General features: G+C 48.0%; 1 protein-coding gene across 1 annotated transcript in view; it reads left to right on the top strand.

Annotated features, from left to right (window-relative positions):
* LOC112878641 (transcription initiation factor TFIID subunit 11-like) overlaps positions 1-19,051 on the top strand; it is a 29,926-nt gene extending 10,875 nt beyond the window's left edge. Inside the window, exons 2-6 of the mRNA XM_025942880.1 lie at positions 2,660-2,857; positions 2,943-3,108; positions 3,313-3,411; positions 3,482-3,529; positions 18,713-19,051. Of these exons, the coding sequence (XP_025798665.1) occupies positions 2,660-2,857; positions 2,943-3,108; positions 3,313-3,411; positions 3,482-3,529; positions 18,713-19,051 (850 nt within the window). The remainder of the gene's footprint in view (positions 1-2,659; positions 2,858-2,942; positions 3,109-3,312; positions 3,412-3,481; positions 3,530-18,712) is intronic.
* Positions 19,052-20,552: the final 1,501 nt, after the last annotated feature.

Below are 20,552 nucleotides of genomic sequence, written 5' to 3'. Positions count from 1 at the left end.
CTGATTCTCCGATTCAACCTGAGGCTCGGGGGCTACTCCATATGGAGTGCGATTTTTCAATCGCACACCATAACAGAACTAAAATTCGGGGCATGAGCACCTCATAGCTTCGATGCGGCCAAGGAAGTACTCGAAGCAGGGTTTCAAGACGAAGCTTCAGAAGAAGTCGAAGACTGCTTTGAAAGTACTCGATAAGCCTGCAGTACTCAGCTACGAAGAGCTCGGGGGCTTGTCAGACCCGGGGCTACCGGGCTGGGCATGTAGCGTAGTCTACGGAGGTTTAAGAGATTAAGTTCGTCTTATCTCTTATTCATTTTGTTTATCTTTTATTTATCCCGTTTAAATAGGAGATAGAGCTAACCAACGCAGAGAGGATGTATCCGAGACATGTTCTGGTAGGATCCCTCGGCAAAGGTTGGTTAGCATCTTTGTAACCCTAGCCTCTCGGATATATAAGGGAGGTCAGGGACCCCCTCGAAACAGAAGATCATTAGGTCATTCTATACAGAAGGCAATACGAGCCATACAGGACGTAGGGTGTTACGCCCCGTGCGGCCCGAACCTATCTAAGTCTTGTGTTCCTTGCACCTTCGAGTTCCTGATCTCGGCGTCCCCTCACCCAAAACTTACCACCTTGGGTATATCCCACGATGGGCAGCCGGTTAAACACCGACTTACCCCGATTTACTTCTTTGGTATGGTGTGCGATTGAAAAATCGCACTGGATATGGAGTAGCCCCCGAGCCTTAGGTTGAATCAGAGAATCAGGCTGAGGGTCGCATTAGTCTTGAATCCTCCTTACTTACTTTTCAAAAAAATTCAAAAAAATAAGTAGTCAATGCCACGTATCCCGCAGCCCCTGAGCCTTGAATCCAAATCTCTCAGGTTTGGAAATAAGGATCGAAAAGTCGTGGCATGTAGTGAAAAAATGTCCCCATGATAAATAACTGGTGTGATGGCACAAATGATGGAAGTTAGATCTGGAATTCGAAAAACCCCTTTTTTCGGGACAATTAACCCTGAACAAATGATTAATCGAATATTTTATCTAAACAATCCACCAAATGACCCCTCATCTTCCGAATATTCCCTGAAACGACTCTTCAACTTTGAAACAGTAAAACTGTATCCAGCCGCTAGTTATTTAACCTCGCGGTAACGCCAAGTAAAAACTGTGCTTCCAATCTGCAATCCACCAAGAACTTTCAAAATCCCCCAAATAGAGCCGCATTCCACCTTCTCCCTCTTGGAGAGCCCCAATCCAACCAAATCTCCCCGCCCCTTTCCCCGCATCCCCCGTGCAACTCGTGGCGAGCGGATCTAGAAATGGCACCCAAGAGATCTGAGAAGGATGGGAAGAAGAAGGAGGCGCAGCCGCCGTCTGGGGAGTGGACTCACAGTAAGTGCTCCCTCAACGACCTCAACAAACTTGTTTCCGAGCGATTGCTCCAAGACAAGAGTCTTGTCAACTGGCGCCCCTCTTTTCACGAACCTTTCCCCATGGAAAATGTAGACGAAATCGTCACATTTTACCATTTTGCCGAACGGGGTCTGGCCCTGCCCTCTTGCTCTTTTTTCTGTGGGCTTCTTTATTTCTACGGGCTTGAGCTCCATCATCTCAACCCGAATTCCATTTGCCATATCACAATCTTCATCCATTTCTGTGAAGCCTTCCTCGGAATCGAACCCCATTGGGATCTTTCCACTTCCTTTTCCGGGTGAAACCACAACCCACAACCAAAAATTTATCCGTTGTAGGGGGCGCCGGCATCCAACTTAGACAGCAAGCCAGCGATAGGTACCTTTCCTATAAATTCCCCTCCAACATTCCTGGATGGAAGAACCACTGGTTCTACATCAAAAACCATGCCCTCCAGCTTCCTGAAAAATCCGGCAAACCCCTAGTCGTGAGGCCAGAGTGGAACACCGAGCTCCCCAGAGTAGACCTGGACCAATTCGATGAGTTGCTAGCCATCATAGTAGCTCACAAAGAAATAGGGGTGACTAGAGCATCCGTAATGTTCTCTTTCTTCAAGCGCTGGATCCAGCCACTCCAACAATGCCACACTTTAGGCTTCGAGTACATAGGCGCTGAAGATTCCTCTCGGATGTGCACAGAAGAACTGACTGATGACGCCGCACTCACCCGGGTCAGACGAGTGCTGCTGGACGTGGATTTGGTTCCCTACGTCCCGCAGCTATTTTCGGCACAAAATCCTCCAAAACCGGTAAGTATTTAACTACTTTTTGTTGAAAACAAGTTCTACTGTTCTGCCACTGCTAACTGAAAATCTTCTGCAAGGACACAGAGTTGTACCGAAGCTACCCTCCACAACCCGACATCCCTCGACCGGACCACCTTCTCCCCAGCGCCGCAGCCGAAGCGAAGAGGGCTCGAGTAGCCGAGGCTTTGCCCGGTAGCGAGTCCACTGAAGGCGGGAGCCCCCTGGCGGAAAAGGAGGCCGAAGGAGAGATGAGAAGGAACAACTCCCCCGGACCATCTGTGGAGTTGACCGAAACTTTGCCTTTGGTCCCGCAAGGTTGTCGGGTGGTACACAAATGGAAAGCGCATGTAGTCGAGTCTTCCAGATATGAATTTGCTGCCTTGTTGAATTGTCAAATATCGGTATTGCTACACGCTAACATTGTCCATTTGCAGTCCACTTGCTTCTCCTCCCGAGCCCGAGCGTGAAGAGGTGGAAACGGACCCATCAGTTTCTGCGACAGGAGCGGTTACCATTGCCATGGCGGGCACCGTGCCACCAGCTGGTGTGACCCCGCCGCCAGCAACAAATACCATGGTTGAGACACCACGGGCTCTGAGAGTGAAGAAAGCTGTCATGAAGAAGTCTTCATTGTAAGTATACATCTTTTTTTTTGCACAATAAACATCCTGTTCTTCTCGACTTGTGTAATAAAATAACTGATTCTTGCTTTATTAGGTCTACAAGCGACATGAGGTGCAAGCCAAAGCCTACCGCAGCAACCCCAGCCCCCGAGCCACCAGCCTCAGAGGAGCCCACGCCCAAGGAGCCAACCCTCGAGGCGGACACAATGCTACCCGGCCTGCCACCCCCGAGCCCTAACAAGCCGAAGCCAGGGCTGGTGGTGAGGAACAAGTCGAGGCCACTGAAGCCGCTCCTGCAGATGGCACAAGTAAGTGTTTGACTGCCCATGGCTAGCTGCTTAGACCATAAACATTATATACTGAATGCATCTTGACTTGCAGGTGCCCAATAGCCATCCACTGAAGAAGCCGCAGGGACCTCAAGGAGCCCTGGAGATCTGCTGGTGACCGGATGCGGATACCAGAACGTCATCACCACAGATCTAGTGGATGACCCGACGCTGACGGACGACAACATAAGATACTTCAAGAAGATCTCCAAAGAGTTGTATAATTTCACCGTGGTAAGACATGATTACTCTTCTGCCCGTATACGTTGTCGAGTTCCTTGTTTTAACCTTTCCCCTTATGCAGGATGTGATCAAGCATTCACAGAAGAAGACCGAAAAGCTGAAAGTGGTCGTGAGTGGCCACCAGGAGCTAGCTGCCAAGGACAAACGCATATCCGAAGAGCTGACGAAGAACATCTATCTTCGGAGAGAACTTGACAAGCTGAATTAAGAGCGGACTCGAGAGACGTGGCTCCTCAAGAATGACCTCCGCAATCTCGAGAAGGCCAACCCCGAGCTCCAAGAGCAACTCAAGGAGCAAAAGAAGGTGCACTAAGGCAAGCCCATTTCTTCCCTCGAGTACTTTCCCTTAACAATTTATCTTGGATTCTGAAAATATCTTCACAGCAGAGCTTAGGAAAATCTTAACATATAAAGAAGAGCTGCTTACTGACATGAAGAATATGCTGTATAGCCATACAGATGACGTCTAGAAGCTGCAGAAGGTAATCGCCGAGACTGAACAACAGTTCGCCGATTGCCTTCAGCAGATCAAGACGCTAGGCGAGAAGAAGGAGCAGCGGCAAAAGGAGCTGGAGGACCTCAGGGGAGCCGCCAAGAAGCTTGTGGACATTGTGGACCCACAAGAAGATGGCGAAGCAGGCGAGCGGCCCTTGCTGGAGTGGCTTCTTGGAGCGCCGCAGAAGATCGTCAAGTTCCTCACTGAAGCCCCGGTCGCGTGTGTCAGCCACGCTCTTTCCTTTGTAAAATCCTTTTGGCCGGAGACTCGACTAGAAGCGTTTGCGCAGGGTGTGGCTGCGGAGTGTTCTGAAGAACAATTCAACAAGTACCTCCAAGAAGCCCAACCTATAGCAGAACAAATAGTAAAAAGTGTACTGCAGGATTGAGATGTAAAAACAAGTACTCATTTCATTGTATATAATTGTCTTTGATATTTCTACTTGTGTGTGCCTCGACTGAATTGTCATCCAAGTTCGAAGGCTAAGTAGTAGACACTACTCCGGGTGCAGCGACCCTGGAGGTAGTCGAGGTGGCTCCGAGTAGGAACCCATCCAACAAGTTAGACATAACTCGATCGAGTGGGTCTAACCAGTTAGGAAAGAATGCGAGCATCGTCTGCCGTGCTTATGGCAAGAGGTCGAAACTGTTCTGAGTGCAACAACTCTAGGCGTAGTTGAAATAGCTCCTCGTGTGAGCCCGTCCAACAAGTTAGGTGTAACCCGAACGAGCAGGTCTAACCTATTAGGAAAGAACGCGAGCATCGTCGCGTGACCGCCGTGCTTATGGCAAGAAATCGAAACTACCCCGAATGCAACAACGCTGGGCGTCGTCAAAATAGCTCCTCATGCGAGCCCATCCAACAAGTTAGGTATAAACCAATCGAACGGATCAAACTTGTTGGGAAAAATGCGATCATCATTGCAAGCGACCATCAAAGGTTACGGCGAAAGTTGATTCATATACGGCATGAACGTGGCCAAAGTCGATAAAACATGAACGTGGCCAAAGTAGATAAAACATGAACGTGGCCATAGCCTCCATCAAAACTCATGACAAGGAGTCGAATCATATAAAACATTAATGTGGCCGTAGCCTCCGTCTGTTAATAGAAAAATTTACATTCCGAAATTTGTGACACATAGCCTCCAAATTGATTGGAAAGAAAAAGGCCGCCTAGGCGTCCGGAGAACAGCTATGCCCGCACACTTCCTCATGGGTAGTACTTGCACAGGTTCTGAATGTTCCAAAAATTCAGGACATCTTGGCCCTCGGGGTATTGTAGTCGATACGACCCTGGTCTTGTAATCTGCTTAACGACGAACGGACCTTCCCACCTTGAGTTGAGCTTATGTAAGCCGGACTCGTCTTGGATGCGGCGTAGGACCAGATTGTTTATATTGAACGACTGTTCCCTCACATTGCGATTGTGATATCACCGGATCCCCTACAGGTATCGTGCTGACTGAACAAGAGCGGTGCAGCGAGCCTCTTCGATAGAATCGAGCTCTAACTGCCTTGCTTCGTCCGCCTCGCCTTCATTGAACATTTCAACCCTTAGGGATTTCCACATGATGTCGGCCGATAAGATAGCTTTGGAGCCGTAGACAAGAAAGAACGGTGTTTGTCCTGTGGCTTTGGATGGCTGAGTCCTGAGCCCCCAGATGACATGTGGCAACTCGTGTATCCACTTTCCTCCTTTCTTGCTATTTTCATCATAGAATCTTTTCTTGAGGCCATCAATTATCATGCCGTTCACGCTCTTGACTTGACCATTGGCCCTTGAGTGTGCGACAGAGACATATTTGACCTCGATGCATGCATTTTCACAGAAATCCCAGAACTGGTTGGCCGTGAAGTTTGATCCCAGGTCCGTGATGATGGTATTCGGGAAGCCGAAGCGACGCAAGATATCGGAGATGAAATCAACAACTCGATCTTGTGTGAGCTTGGCTATCGGCTTGTACTCGATCCACATGGTAAACTTGTCGATAGCCAAGCAAGTTGATTGGCAGTACTGGTCAAGTCCAGGGGAGGGTCATCGGCTTCCAGTATGGCCGACCCGATTGAGGCAGGATCGAACGCAAGGAGCTCCGAAAGATCCAGATTCTGGAGGAAAAGAGGGTGAGCAAGGCACTGTGGAAAAAGGCTGAAGTAATTAAAAAAAAGAATAAGGCATACCTATCCCGAGAGAGAGGTGGCGATAGCAGATGAAGAAACGATCGGCTCCTGAGGGCGCATCCCTTCCGAAGGTTGAACGATGACGGTAGAGGCCAGAGGAGCCACGTCTCCAGGAGAAGGAGCAACAGCCGATGAGATAGCGGTCAGCTCTGCTGGAGCAACAGCTGATGAGATAGCGGTCGGCTCTGCTGGATGTGTCTCTCGCGCAGGGAGGTCGGCAGTGGCTGAGGTGGTGGATGGCCCTTCCAGAGAGGGCTAACAAGTGATGCAGTCACGACCGGCTCCTGCGAACCTGGTGAAGCAGCTGGGACGTCAACCGATGCAGAAGGACCCTCCAGGACTAGGCCCAATCATATCAAGGCTCCAGCAAGCAAATGGCCAGGATGGCGGTATGGTGATGAGACTGTGAGCTGGGACGTGAGATTGCCTGCCAAAGAATTGGCAGTTTTGGCATCTCCGCACAAGGTCCTCAGCATCGAACACTGCAGTGGGCCACCAGAAACTAGCTCTATATGCTTTCCCCACCAGCGTTCATGAAGCTCCATGGTTGCCGCAAACGCCCTCATGTATCTCCCGCAGTATGTCGTAGCCATCTTCTTTCATGACACACTTCATGAGGACACCTGATCGTGCGCCACGCCGGTAGAGCTTATTGTCGACTAGGACGAACCCCTTACTTCTGCGCATGACACGAGCTGCCTCTGCGCTTCTTGTGTCCATCCCTGCTGGTAGTCTTTGATCCCGGATGAAATCGATATAAGCCTCTCTCCAGTCCTCTCCAAGCATCATAACCTCCTGATTAGGCTGTTGAAGGCCCGCATTGGTGGTTACCTGAGGTGAGGACTTGATGGATGGCTGCTTTAACTCCTGGATGAAGACTCCCGATGGAACCTGTGCATGAGTAGACCCTAACTTGGACAGTATATTTGCGCCAACATTATACTCCCGTACCACATGATGAACCTCCAAGCCAAAAAACTTATTTTCCAGCTTGCGCACTTCTTGTACATAAGCGTCCATCATCTCCTTGTTGCAGTCCCACTCTTTGTTGACTTGTTGAATGACTAGAAGTGAATCACCCTATACAAGAAGTCGCTTGATGCCTAGTGAAATCGCCAAACGCAGCCCGTTAAGGAGTGCTTCATACTCGGCTTCATTATTGGATACCTCCCAAAGGATCTGGAGGACATACTTCAATTGTTCGCCTCTTGGAGAAATAAATAAAACTCCAGCACCGCCTCCATCGAGCTTAAGAGACCCATCAAAGTACATGGTCCAATGCTCTGGCTTGTCGACTAGAGTTGGAATTTGATTCTCCTTCCACTCAGCCATAAAATCGACTAGAGCTTGAGACTTGATTGTAGTGCGTGGCATCTTGATTATAGAGAATATCCGCCAACGGAAAATCCGTAATCATAGTGATCTTGTACTCGTCGAAGTAATGATGCAACTTTCTTGATGTAATCAGAATTGCATATAAAAGTTTCTGAACTGCTGGGTATCGTACCTTGGATTCAAAGAGTACCTCACTAACAAAGTACATAGGCCTCTGTAGCCCAAATGCATGGCCTTCCTCTCTGCGCTTGGCTACAATAGCACTGCTGACAACATGAGTTGTTGCCGCAATGTAGAGTAGTAGATCTTCTCCCGGTAATGGTGCTGTAAGGACTGGAGGAGATTGAAGGTGTTGCTTTAGGTCTTGCAAGGCTCGCTCGGCCTCCTCCGTCCACTGGAACTTGTCTTGGCACTTCAGGAGCTTGAAGAAGGGAAGTCCTCTTTCCCCGAGCCGGGAGATGAACCTATTCAAGGCTGCCATATAGCCTGTTAGCTTCTACACATTTTTGATTATGGCTAGAGCCCCTATATCAGTGATGGCCAAAATCTTCACAGGGTTGGCTTTAATTCCCCGGTTGCTGACGATGAACCCGAGCAATTTTCCTGATGGTACTCCAAAAACGCATTTAGTTGGGTTGAGCTTCCACCGAAACCTGCGTAGGCTGCTAAACGTCTCTTCCAAGTCTGCAATCAGGCCGTCGGGATTCCTGGTCTTGATGACCACGTCATCCATGTAGGCTTCAACGTTCCAATGCAGCTGATCAGCAAAGCACATCTCAATCGCACGCTGATAGGTTGCTCCTGCATTTTTCAACCCGAAAGACATAGTTTTGTAAGCGTATGTCCCGAACGGGGTGATGAATGCAGTTTTGATTTGATCCTCCTCCTTAATCGCAATCTAGTGATATCCTGAATAACAATCAAGGAAGCAGAGGAGTACACAACCCACCGTCGAGTCGACGACTTGATCAATGCGCGGTAGCCCGAAGTGATCCTTTGAGCAATGCTTGTTGAGATCGGTGTAATCAACGCATATTCTCCATTCATTATTCTTTTTCCTTACAAGAACGAGATTAGCTACCCACTCTGGATGAATCACTTCTTTAATGAAGCCAGCCGCGAGGAGTTTACCTATTTCCCATTTAATTGCTTCACTCTTGTCGTGAGCAAACCTTCGAAGGCGTTGCTTTTTGGGCACAGCCTGTGGGTGTACATTCAGACTGTGCTTGATCAGTTCCCTGGGCACCCCTGGCATATCCGCTGGTTTCCACGTGAATTTGTCTCGGTTAGCCTGAAGGAAACTGATGAGCGCGAGTTCCTATTTCTCATCTAAGCCCACGCCGATTAAGGCGGTCTTAGATGAGTAACCCTCCTAGAGCTGGATCGACTTGAGGGCCACATCACCAGTCGACTGGATGCTTGACTTGCTGGCCTTTCTTGAAGGGATCTCCAGCCCGGCTTGGGAGAGCTGCTGCGTGGCCGCGAGTACTTCCCCTGAAGCATCTGGCACACGCGTAGTCGAAGCATATTGGATCGCCTCCTGGTTGCAATCATATAACTTTTTCAAGTCACCTCGGAGAGTGAGTACCCCACTTTGTCCTGGCATCTTAAGAAGCAGATAAACATAATGCGGCACTGCCATGAATTTGGCAAGTGCCGGACGGCCCAGTATGGCATGATAAGAAGATTCGAAGTTAGCAACTTCGAATTTAATGAACTCGGTGCGGTAGTTCTCTCTCATGCTGAAGGTGTCTGGAAGAACCACCGTGCCAAGTGGGTGCGCCGCATTACCTGGGACAATGCCGTAGAAAGGAGACTTGCTTGGAACCAGCATGTCCGTGAAGTCCAGACCCATCTTTCTCAAAGTGCTAGCGAAGATGAGGTTGAGACCACTCCCACCATCGATGAGCACCTTGGTGAGACTAACTTCTGCCACCACCGGGTCCAGGACCAGGAGGAACTTACCGGGCTCTGAAAAGCCTATCCTCTGATCGTTGAGGGAGAATGAGATGGGCACCTGTGACCAGTGGAGTGGTCGTGGTGCCGCTGGCTCGATGGACATGATCTCCCGGAGAAGCAGTTTTTGTTCCCACCTGGAACCGAAGTCTCCATCTCCCCCGAAGATGATGTTGACGGTCTTTGAAGCATCCTGAAACTTCGCGTTGCACCCTTGGTCCCCTTGGTTGTCGTCTTCGGGTTCTTTGTCCACTGGCTTCTTATTCTTCTTGCCACCATCGAAATTGCTGAATGTCCTCCGGAGGTGGTAGCAATCGATTGCCGCGTGATTGGCACCTGGATGCCATGGGCATTTCTTCTGCAGGAGCTTCTCGAACTCTTCCTGCTTCTTTAACTTCTTGCCTCGCGAGGGACGATCCACAGCCGCGATGAGATCATTTGGCTTGCGCTTTCGAGATGGACCCGAATAGTCCCGCTGGCTCTTGTCATTGCGGTTGTTAGTTGGACGCCTCAGGTTGCTATCATTGCGCCTCGGGAACCGCTCCCACATCTTCTCTTCTTGCTCGGACTAGTCATGCATCATGTCATGCAGCCCCGCAATAGTTTTCGGCCTGTTCCGCTCGAAGTCTCTGTAGATGCCTGGGTCAGTGATGCTGTTGTAAAAGCAGTCGATGATGTCCTCCTCCGAGATATTCACAATGGTGGTGCGGACATCGAAGAAACGGCGTGTATAGGACCATAGGAGCTCGTTATGTTCCTGTTTACATTGAGCAAGATCGTGATGAGTACCTGCACGAGCGATCGCCCCCTGGAAGTTGTCGATGAAGACCTTCTTGAGCCGCTCCGAGGAGTCGATCGAGTTGTTGCTGAGGCTCTCCAACCACGTGAGTGGCGCTGGGTCCAAAGCCAACGGGAAGTAGACAACATTGGTGATGTTGGAGCCCCTTGCGACTTCAATGGCGGTGGAGTAGCAACGTAGCCATTGCTGAGGAGCTTGCTTGCCATCGTACTTGGTGATGCCGATCGGCTTGAAGCCCTCAGGGTTCTTGTAACTGCTGAACCATGCGGAGAAAGCTGGAAAACGGTCACTGCAATCAGTACCTTCTGTCTCGACTTCTTTGTGCACTTTGCGCCTGGAATCGATCATGGACCGCGCATCGCGGCCTTCATTGATTCGCTGGCGCAGGTCTTCTGGAGGAGGCCGATGATTGGCCTGTCGAGGGTTACCTCCTGGAGGTGGCTGCTGCCTCCCGCCAGGGGCCTCACTCCCACGAGGGTTGTCATTGTTGCTGCGCTGAGGTCTGGGACGGCCCCCTGCCGTTCGGCTGTGAGCCTGGCTTCGGCTTTCGCCCATGTGCTCCTCCCTGAAGGTAGACACCGGGTTTTGCTGATCAAGCTGAATCTAGGCCCTCTGCGCGTAACGAAGTGCTTGACGCATGTTCAGATCATTACTGTGCTTGAGTATGGCCATAACCCTGGTGATGTTGGCCACCGGAGTCCTAAAGCCCTGCTCGCTTACGGCAGCGAATTTGGCGTCAAGCTCGCAATGCATAGATCGCATGCGCTCATTGACCCTCCTTCGGTGAGCTGCGCGAGCTCTGTTCCGGGTCCTTCATACCTCAGGATCGGCGTCATTCTCGTCGCCAGCGTTGGCTATGGCCTCATCTTCAGATACCGCATCAAATTCGACGATGGGCAAGTCACCATCATCCTCGCCTTCTTCCGCCATCAGCACCTAGCGTGAGATGAGCTCATCAGAGCTTGCGTCGACTAGCTCAGTCGACTCCTCCGCCATGGTGGCTAATGGCCTGCCCTCTTTAAAAGGCAAAGGGTCGAGGTGTGCCAGAAGTCGGTCTTCGGCCTCGAGTAGATCAGAAAGTTTCATGCCCTTCCAATGCACGAAACGCCCCTCCAGAGTGGAGGTGATCATCAGACCGTTGGCACCAAAACAACTCGAAGCCCCCCGACGTGCCGTGGCTTCGGGCTTCCCGAGTTGGAGTAGAGTGTCCAAGTCCTCCTCCAATGTGGAGAGGGACTCGGAGATGTTGGCCTCCTGGAGATCAGTGGCCAAATTGCGTAGATCGAGTCATGATCGGCTACGTGAGTCCTCAGATTGGAATGAGTCCAACCCAAGGAAGGTTGTTGCAGCGCTGGATGAAGTCGCGCTAGAAGCAGACTCCTCCTCGGTCCTCGTAGCAGATCCAAGGATTGACAAATCATCAAGGTTATCAACGAACTTGTCGAGGTCGCCATGAGAACCCACCGCAGGAGTTTTCGGCTTCATGTCGACGAGGAATCAATGGAAACTGCCTGCACCATCTATGACGCAGACCCACAAGCCAAAAACAAACGTTGTACCCTAAGAATTTACTGACCTGGTGAACTGGAAAGATGCCATTGAGTTCGCTAGTGGATCTTCGATGCCCTCCCCTATCTGGTGCGCCAGCTATTACCGAGGGATATACCTGAGGTGGTAAGTTTAAGTGAGAAGACGCAGAGATCACGAACTCGAAGGTGCAAGGAACACAAGATTTAGACAGGTTCGGGCCACGAGGTGTGTAATACCCTACGTCCTGTATGATGGTTTGTATTCCCTTGGGTGTTGATGTTGTGTTTTGAATGGGTCCCTGCCCCTCCTTATATATCTGGGAGGTCAGGGTTACATGGATCCTAGTCAATACTAGCCAAGGAATCCTACCCGGGTATAACTCGAGTAGTTTCCTTCTGTACCGACTAGCTTTATCTCCTACTCAAACGAGTAGAAAACAATATAAATAAGAGATAAGACAGGCTTTATCTCTTAATCCTGTTTCAACTACGTTATGTACACAGTCCCGTAGCCCCAGGTCTGACAGGGTGTGACAGAACAACCCCCTTGAACAGAATCTTATCCCGAGATTCGCAAGGGCTGGTGACAAAGACGAGAGTTAGGGCAAAAATATTTCATCAAGGAGGCGACAAGATAATAAGGTGGGTATCAGAAAAAGAGAGAATTTGGATTTGGATCTTGACTTGCTTTCAGTTGGATTGAGCAGAAGGCGTTGATGAGAGATTTGCAAGGGCTGCTGATTGGAAAAGGGAGATAGAACATAGAGTTTTTTTTATAAGGATTAAGGCGAGATGACAAGATGAGTAACAAGAAAAGGTGGGAAGGTGATTGGGTCTTCTTCCCATGCTTCCAAGCAGATGGGGTTGACGAGAGATTTACAAAATCTTGTGGTTGAAAGGAGGCGACAAGGTAGCAAGATGGGTATCAAGAAAGAGAGAAAACGGATTTGGGTCTTCTGTGCTAATTTTCGCTAAGGAGTAAGAAGACGGCGTTGACGGGATATTCATAAAGTCTAGAGATAGAAAGTAGAGCTAAGGCAAGGAGCTTCTGATAAGGAGTAAAGCGATATGACAAGATGGGTATCGAGACAAAAAGATGGAATTTGGGTTTTAGTCTTTTCTGCTGGCTTATGCTTTGGAACGTGAGGATATCGTGGTTGAGGAAACGAAGGGATAAATGATGTCATTGCAGGCACAAGTCCCGCCACACATCAACGAGCAAAAACAAGGAGTCTAAGTAGTCAATAGCAAAACAGCAAGCTTTACAAGCACACCAAAACAAACTATCAAACAACCGAAACTAACATTTTACAACTGAAAAGGGAAACCTCCTAAGTATGGGTCATACTCTATAGGTTTAGCATTCTTGATGTAGGCATCTCTCTTAGCTTATCTGGAAGAACATTGACTTCTTCAGTGTAACACCCATGAGTCCAACGTGGTCTTCAGTTTCTCTGGCTTGACTTCTTGTAGTAGACAGTCACTTCCATTCTTCGGGTTACAAGGTCGGACAATCTAGCATTTGTAACAAAAGGAGAGTAGAAAAATAAATCCATTTGGAATAGAAGACAAGGGGATTTCCAAAGTGGCCAAACTTGAAATCAAGGGGGAGGTAAATTAAAAAAATGGATACAAGGTAACCAATGCCAATAAGGGTACAAGTGGACAAGGAAATTGTGAGATGCAAAAGCAATGGAAAGGAGGGGATAAAAGAAAGGATACAGAGTTAGATAAAAGCAGCATCAAGGATGAGATAAATGAGGAAGGATGAGGAATAAACAACAAGAAGGTCAAGAATATGGTAAAATATGACTTTTATGTAAAAATAGATCTTAGAAAACGACCATTGCTATCTATGCTGGCGTCCTATGCTCGACAAAGCTTTGATACCACCTCTATCACACCTGATTTTTAAGGACAAAACCGAATACATAACTATATATATGCTAGGATCAAGTTCCATACATGTAGTTATGCATTCGGTTTTGTCCTTAAAAACCAGGTGTGACACGAATCAGCCCCTGCGCGGGCGTTTTAAGGCCAGGATTGGCCATGTATCTAGATAGGTGTGTTCGTTTAAATTAGTTTAGATAGAGATAGCTAGGATTCATATCGTAGTCAGTTAGGATTAGTTAGGAAAGGCAAGTCTCCGGACTATAAATATGTACCTTGGACTATGAATGAAGGGGGAACAATCAATAATCATCCACAAACAACTCTCGGCGCATCGCCACCCCTATTCTAGGGTTTCTCTTGGGTAAGTGCCATGCAGCCCCGATCACGCTTCGCGTGATCGGGGCGGCATCATTCCTGCCTATTTACCTTTGTGTTTCTCGTACTGAAGCGTTGTTGATGGCGAGTAACACTAGTTATCTTAGCGTTTACAAGGTAGCATCGGCTCTTTCATGCTTTGTTCATGTATCGTTTGTTACCTGTGAATGTTTGGCTGTCCTCGTACCCAATCTCGGGTATGAGGGCTGCACCTTGCTCTGCTCTTGATTAGTAGATCCAATCTGTTATGGTTAGTCTTTGTTCATCGAAGATTTAGTTTAATATCTGCATGATTAGGCCCTTCAAATGCGTTAAATGATCCGATAGAACATTTGATGCTTTGTATTAACCTAAAGAGGGATTGTTCCAGGAATCAGCTTTCAGTTGGTTTTTAGGCCTCTGTTTAGGTTGTTATTCTGTTATCTTTCGTATTTGTTAGGCTTAGCTACGCGTGGGATGTTCCGGTTATGCAGTGAGAGCTTAACCATCGTAGATTGGATTAGTTTATTAATTACAGAGCAAGTTTTGTATTGCCATCGGATATGCGCGCTTTATTTAAATACTTAGATCCGATTTGATAATGAAAGACAATCAGCTCTTTATAGCCGATATCGGGGGACACCCGATGGGCCGATCACGGCTCGGACTAATGTTTACATGTGTCTATGAATACAGGAAACTAACTGAAATCATTTCTATACCTTCCTGATCAGGTACAAGGTCAGGTGGTACGCCTAGCAACCCAGATGCCAGGTCGTATGTTGGATCCTGAGCCGTTGACCGAGGGACCGACAACAGAAACACTTGCCTTTCTTTTAGAGAATAGAGTCTGCAATTCTTATTCTTGAAACTCTAAATCTTCAAAGCTCTTGGATCATGCTCCTTCTAATGTCACACAAGCATCGGACCCAAGCATACAAGCAAGCAAACAAACAAGAACGACTAAGAATGGATACACCAAACAAAAAGAAAGCTTTAAAAGAGCATACAAAAGAATAGGGCTCGTTGCTACGGTCAAAAGAACGCAAGAAACGCGAAAACTATGCATGAAACAATGCTGCAGGGACCTATACATAATTAACTATAGACTTCGGGGTTTAGTAGGAAAGAATTACAAGACACAGGAAATAGTGCTTGCAAATGAGGAAAAGTTTAGGGTTAGATCTGAAAAATTCCTTGTGGGGCTGGATTGAGAAGATGTAATAGATCTAGGGGGTTTTCTGCAAATTTCGCAAGACACAGAAAATTACACGATAGCTACAGAATTCTCCAATGACTAAATTGCCAAAAGCTTGAAACAGGCAGCAATGGTGTCCGGCGGGTACTGTTCTTCAAATTCCCGTCATTCTAGGGCATGAGAGATCGAGCAGGGGAAATGAAAGAGGACGACGAGGGGATTCGATTCCATATCTTACTTACCGCGGGGACGCATCATTGTGATCGAATTTTGCGGAGGAAGTTGCGACGGCGGGTCTGTTCATGGTGGTTCCTGGGCGGTGGCTCTATTCTCTGTTTTGGGCAACGGCACTGGGAAGGGGGTGGCACAGGGGGCGAGCGCGGCTCACATGGAAGGGCGAGGCGCGCACAGGGCAGGGGCGACGGCATCCTGTGGTGCACGGACTCGGGCAGCAGCAGTCCTGTTCGCGCACAGCAAGGGCCTGCGGTGGCAGGGCCGCTTGGCCGTGGGCACACAGGGGGGTAAGCCACAGCGCTCTGGTGGAGGGTGCGGCGCGCATGGCCAAGGGGAGAAGGGCGCGATGGCGACAGCAGAACGAAGGGTCGGCGCGGCTCAAGCATAGGGGCTCATGACGGCAGCAGGAGGACGGCCTGCTGGCTCAGGGACGGTGTGAGCAGGAAGAAGGCTAGGGACGAGTGGAACAGGGGCACGCAGGGAGGCGGCTGTGCAGGGATGCACGCGAAGATGGTGCGCGGCAGCAGGGACTCGGGGGGGGGGAGGCTAGGGCCGGCCATACGATGGTGGAAGTCGCGGCTTTAGGGGACAGAAGGTGCAACGGACGTTTAAATAGACCTAGAGATATCGTGCTGGGATCAAACTCGAACGAGGAAAAGGACGCGGCAGCGCATCGGGCTGGGACTCATCTTTGAGTCCAGATTGCCCACGGGAGAATAAGATTGGGCTGACCAGCGGGTCCTACAATTTAGCGAGCAAGGAGAGAAAGGAAGAGGTAAAGAAAGGAGAAAACGATAGTGGCCGAGCGAGTTCGGTTATGGCCGAAACAGGTTCGGGTGGAGGCTAAACATGTAAACGTGCTAACAGTGCTGGTCGAACACGAACGGGCTATTCAAGAACGTGAAATAGAAAAGAGAGAAATCAGGCCGAGTCGTTGGAGCTGACGGTGATCGAACTTCGTCGGAAAAACACTGAAGACAAGCCACGAGGCGTCGTTTTCAAGCATGACTTGATCGGGGAGAAGGGTGCGTCGTTTTCAAGCATGACTTGATCGGGGAGAAGGGTTAGAGAATCGGGAGCTCGATGGGGCATCTTAAGGATTCCGAGAGGACAAGGTGAAAATGATGTACAACAAAGATACGCCTCGGTCCAACTACGATGAGAATTTGATATCAAAATAGAAATATTTTCCAGAACATATTTTTAAGCTTAAAATAAATCTAGAAAGGTCGAGATAAATATTTTAAACTACGAAAAATATATCCAGAAAAATTCCAAAAATTTCAAGGAAAACTCTGGAGATAATTTGGGACACGAGGAATCCAAATAGAATATTTGGAATTCGAAAGATAGATTGTTAGAACTTTCCAATAAATGGATTTAGCTTTACGGAAAAAGAGAATAACCGCCAAAAAAATTTGGAAAATTCTCAAAAACCCTAAAGGTGGATAAACACATCCTGAAAGACACTCACATCCTAAAATTAAATATTTTAGGGTGTGACAATGGTCTGCCTTGTCCTGGCCATCTGTAGCAAAAGTGAAGACAGCTCAAGATAGAGGATATTTAGAGAATGCTATAGTTGACCTTAAAGCAAGAATGAGTTTGGAAAACATAACACGCTTGAGAGGCAAGCATGAAGTTAAGGATGAGATAATAGTGATATAATCAAGAAATAAGCAATTTTCGAAAGCAAGCAAGCAGAAGCTGGGTTACTAAGCAAGACGAGACTTAAAATTCAATCATTACTAACTAGACTAACATCCTACAGTCAACACTGCTCTGATACCACTTCTATCATACCCGGTTTTGAAAAGGGAACCAAATGCATCTCATATGTGCGCTAGGTTCAAGTTCCACACATATGATAGACAATACAATATCATAACGAAAGAGAGTATCATAGTACTTTATTACATGACCGAAAGTCTTAATCTTAACCGAATAAGTAAACATTTATAACTACCAGCGGACTTCAACTTCACAGGCAAATGACTAGGAGACATACGCCTAGTACTCTTCAAAATCTTCAGGGAACTCCAGATAATTATATTGTTCTGAGCAGCATTGGTTTTAATAAAGCAAGGTGAGTACACTTATGATTGCTACTCAGCAAGTGGAGTAAATTATATGACATGCAAGGCCAAAATCAAGGATAAGCTGACATGGTTTGACTGCGATAAACATTTTTAGTTGATCAAGTTTTATATAGCAAGCATTAACTAAATGTAACTATATACCAACCCTTAAATAAATAAATGAGATAAGATAACAACATTATGAACAAAGAACCTCAATTTAGATCATCTTTAAGTTCAATTATCATGTGAGGGTCCAAGCCACTCTTAGCCGTGAGCACAGCTGATATATCAGTTTTCACTCTGCAGGGATTGTATACTTTACCCATAATTCGTGTTTCCCTTGATGCCCGGGTTTGCAAGGCCCTTGAACACTTCTGAGGTGAGTGGTAGGGATTCACTACGAGGCCTTTACAAAGTTTCCCTAACTTGCAACAGTCCGCTAAGGTTTCAGGCCGCAGTGGTCATAACCCTCCCTAATAAGAAAGACGCCGTAATCAGGATCATATTTACACCTCAAGAGGACCGAGCTTTACCCCATCAACGCACTCCCCTCTTGCCCTTTCGGTAAGACCATTACAAGCTAAAGTTTCTAATTAATTAGCCAAGACCAGAGCCATATAGTATTGTGGTTGTACTATTTTCCTGGGTGGTTCTCCATGTTCCAATTAATGAAATGATCTTAATTATCACCATAAAAGTATTCCAGAACATGAGTAGACTAGTGTAGCATAATTTTCAGATTCACAAGCCCATCACAGTTATCCTCTGAGCCCATCTTGCTCACGGCCCACCTTCGGGCCCAGCCAAATTATGGCGATAACACATGCCCCCCTGGTTTCGGCAATAATAATTCCAAAACCATTTTTTTTCTTTTCCATCGCCTCGCCTCTTCGACTTCCAAAATCCGTACACACGTGCCTCTTCAACTTCCAGGGGATGTGACTGCTCTGCATCGAACTCCTTGAAAACCGTCAAGGTGCCGATTCATGTTCCACTCTGTCTTTGTAAACCTGCCCCCGGTAATTTCCTTTTCACTCATCCCCTTCCTTCAGCCATTAGCAACCACACCTCACACAACCTTCCTTCTCTCGTAATGGCTTCTTCTTCCTCTGCTTCCTCCACCATTTCCTTCAAGTCCGAGTCCACTCGAGACGCCACTCCAGAATATGACCCCATTGCCGCCTACGAGGTCTGCGCTCCTCTGCATTGGGATGCAGAGGAGTGGGACTTCCAGACATGGTCAGAGGACGACGAATCCCTCACCGATGGTGAAGACCTCCAGCTTCTCCTTGGTGGGGAGCTGGATGAAGATGATGAGGACAACATGTCCTGGGAGGGGGACTTCTTCTCCTCAGAGGAAGAAGTCGATTCCTCATCAATCGAGGCGGACTCGGTGGCAGGAGGCTACCTGCTTGGTGGGTCCTTGGAGGATGACGATGACGATGATGACGATGAAGAAGATGAAGACAGCAGCGGCTTCAGCAGCGCCAACGGCGGAGACAATGGCGGCGACGACGACGGCAGCGACGACGATAGTGACGCCAGCATGGCTCCTCCGATCAAGCGCCGCTGAGTCTCCGGCACCTACTGGTGGTAGATCGTAGGATTAAGCTGATGGATCGGCTCTAGGAGCAATCAGCTCCCTTTTGTAATCATTTCCCCTAATAAATAAAATCCTTTTATTTTAAACTGCAACTTGTCAAGAAGCCGATTTCTCGGGAGCCGATGGCAACGCATCGGTTCCTTTCCTTAAAGTGCCGATCCGGATCTGAGTTGATTCTCAAATCAATTTCATTTTCTGCTTAAATCCGGCACTTTCCCGAAATAAATCTACACTGGTCCCCCAAATCCAAGTTGCGCTCCAAAACCCTTGCTCATAAATCCAGTAACAAAAACCCAGACCAAAGCCTTAGAGCACGCCCTTGACACTTGCGCAACAAACCCTAGATCCAGTTTCCAGGCCTTCGATCTTCGCTGAGGCTTCAGATGGAGGAATCTTTGAATGTCGATGCGGGCGTCCTTGGTCTGAAGGTAAAACTCCATCCTTCGATAACTTTAATGAAGTAATCATTCGATCCTTTGAAGCATTAAATGATCCCTTCTAGTTATTTGGCTCTTATTGATTCTTTAGGTTTCAGATATATTCTTTTGCTGCATCCTTCTTCGCCCAATTCTTTTTGTCTCGGGCCTCGTTCTTACGAGAAACCCGTAGATCTGATTTCTTGTGAGGCCAATCGAATTCTGTTCGTGAGCCAAAATATAGACTTAGATTCCTAGGCCAACAGCCTGCGTGCGTGGCCAAATCCTCCCGAGGGCTGGGTGACCTAATACAATAGAGTAGCAAAAACCTACCAGCCCTCATGGGAAACCATAGGGATAGCCGATGCTCTATCTCTGTCTTTGTCCCCTCTTGAGAAGAACGAGAACCTCCTGGAAACCATCGGCTACATTTGGTCCAATGCCGTGAACTGCTTCTTATTTGGCCACTGGCCGATGACTCCAACCCTCCTGGACGTAGTGATGATTACTGGTTTGGACATCTCATCATCCTGTCCCTCTGCCTTTAGACTGCCCGAGGTCCCCTTCAAATTGTCCTCCAAAACAGAGTGCACAAACTGGGGTGCATACCTGAACCAGCATATCAAAACCAAAGGCCCTATGACTAAGAGGGAGCATACGGACTTTCTGAATCTTTGGTTGGAACACTTCGTGTTTTGCGGTCCTTCCCTCGCCCTAACCAAAAACTATCTCCCCCTAACATATGAACTGGCCAAAGGTAGTACTGTTGGTCTTGGTAAGTTGTTCCTTGGGGAAGTCTATAGATATCTCTATCTAATGTCTTTGAGCCTACTTACCCAAAAGAAACTCAGGACCGATGGTCCCTGGTGGTTCATCCAGTTATAGGCTCACCTATATTTTCTGGACTTCATACCAAACTTCCCTGTTTTGGCCAATAACTCCTTTCCAAATCAGAATGGGAGGCGAATCAGGTGTACCAGTTTCGGCCAGACTCTGTATAGTCTTCCTGGCAGCAAGTTGAATCCCTTAGCTGCTTCAAACTGGTTTAGGATATT

Source organism: Panicum hallii, unplaced genomic scaffold, assembly GCF_002211085.1.
Source record: "Panicum hallii strain FIL2 unplaced genomic scaffold, PHallii_v3.1 scaffold_188, whole genome shotgun sequence".
Lineage (NCBI taxonomy): Eukaryota > Viridiplantae > Streptophyta > Magnoliopsida > Poales > Poaceae > Panicum > Panicum hallii.
The sequence above is the reverse complement of the archived record's forward strand: the minus strand, read 5'-3'. Positions and strand labels throughout refer to the sequence as shown.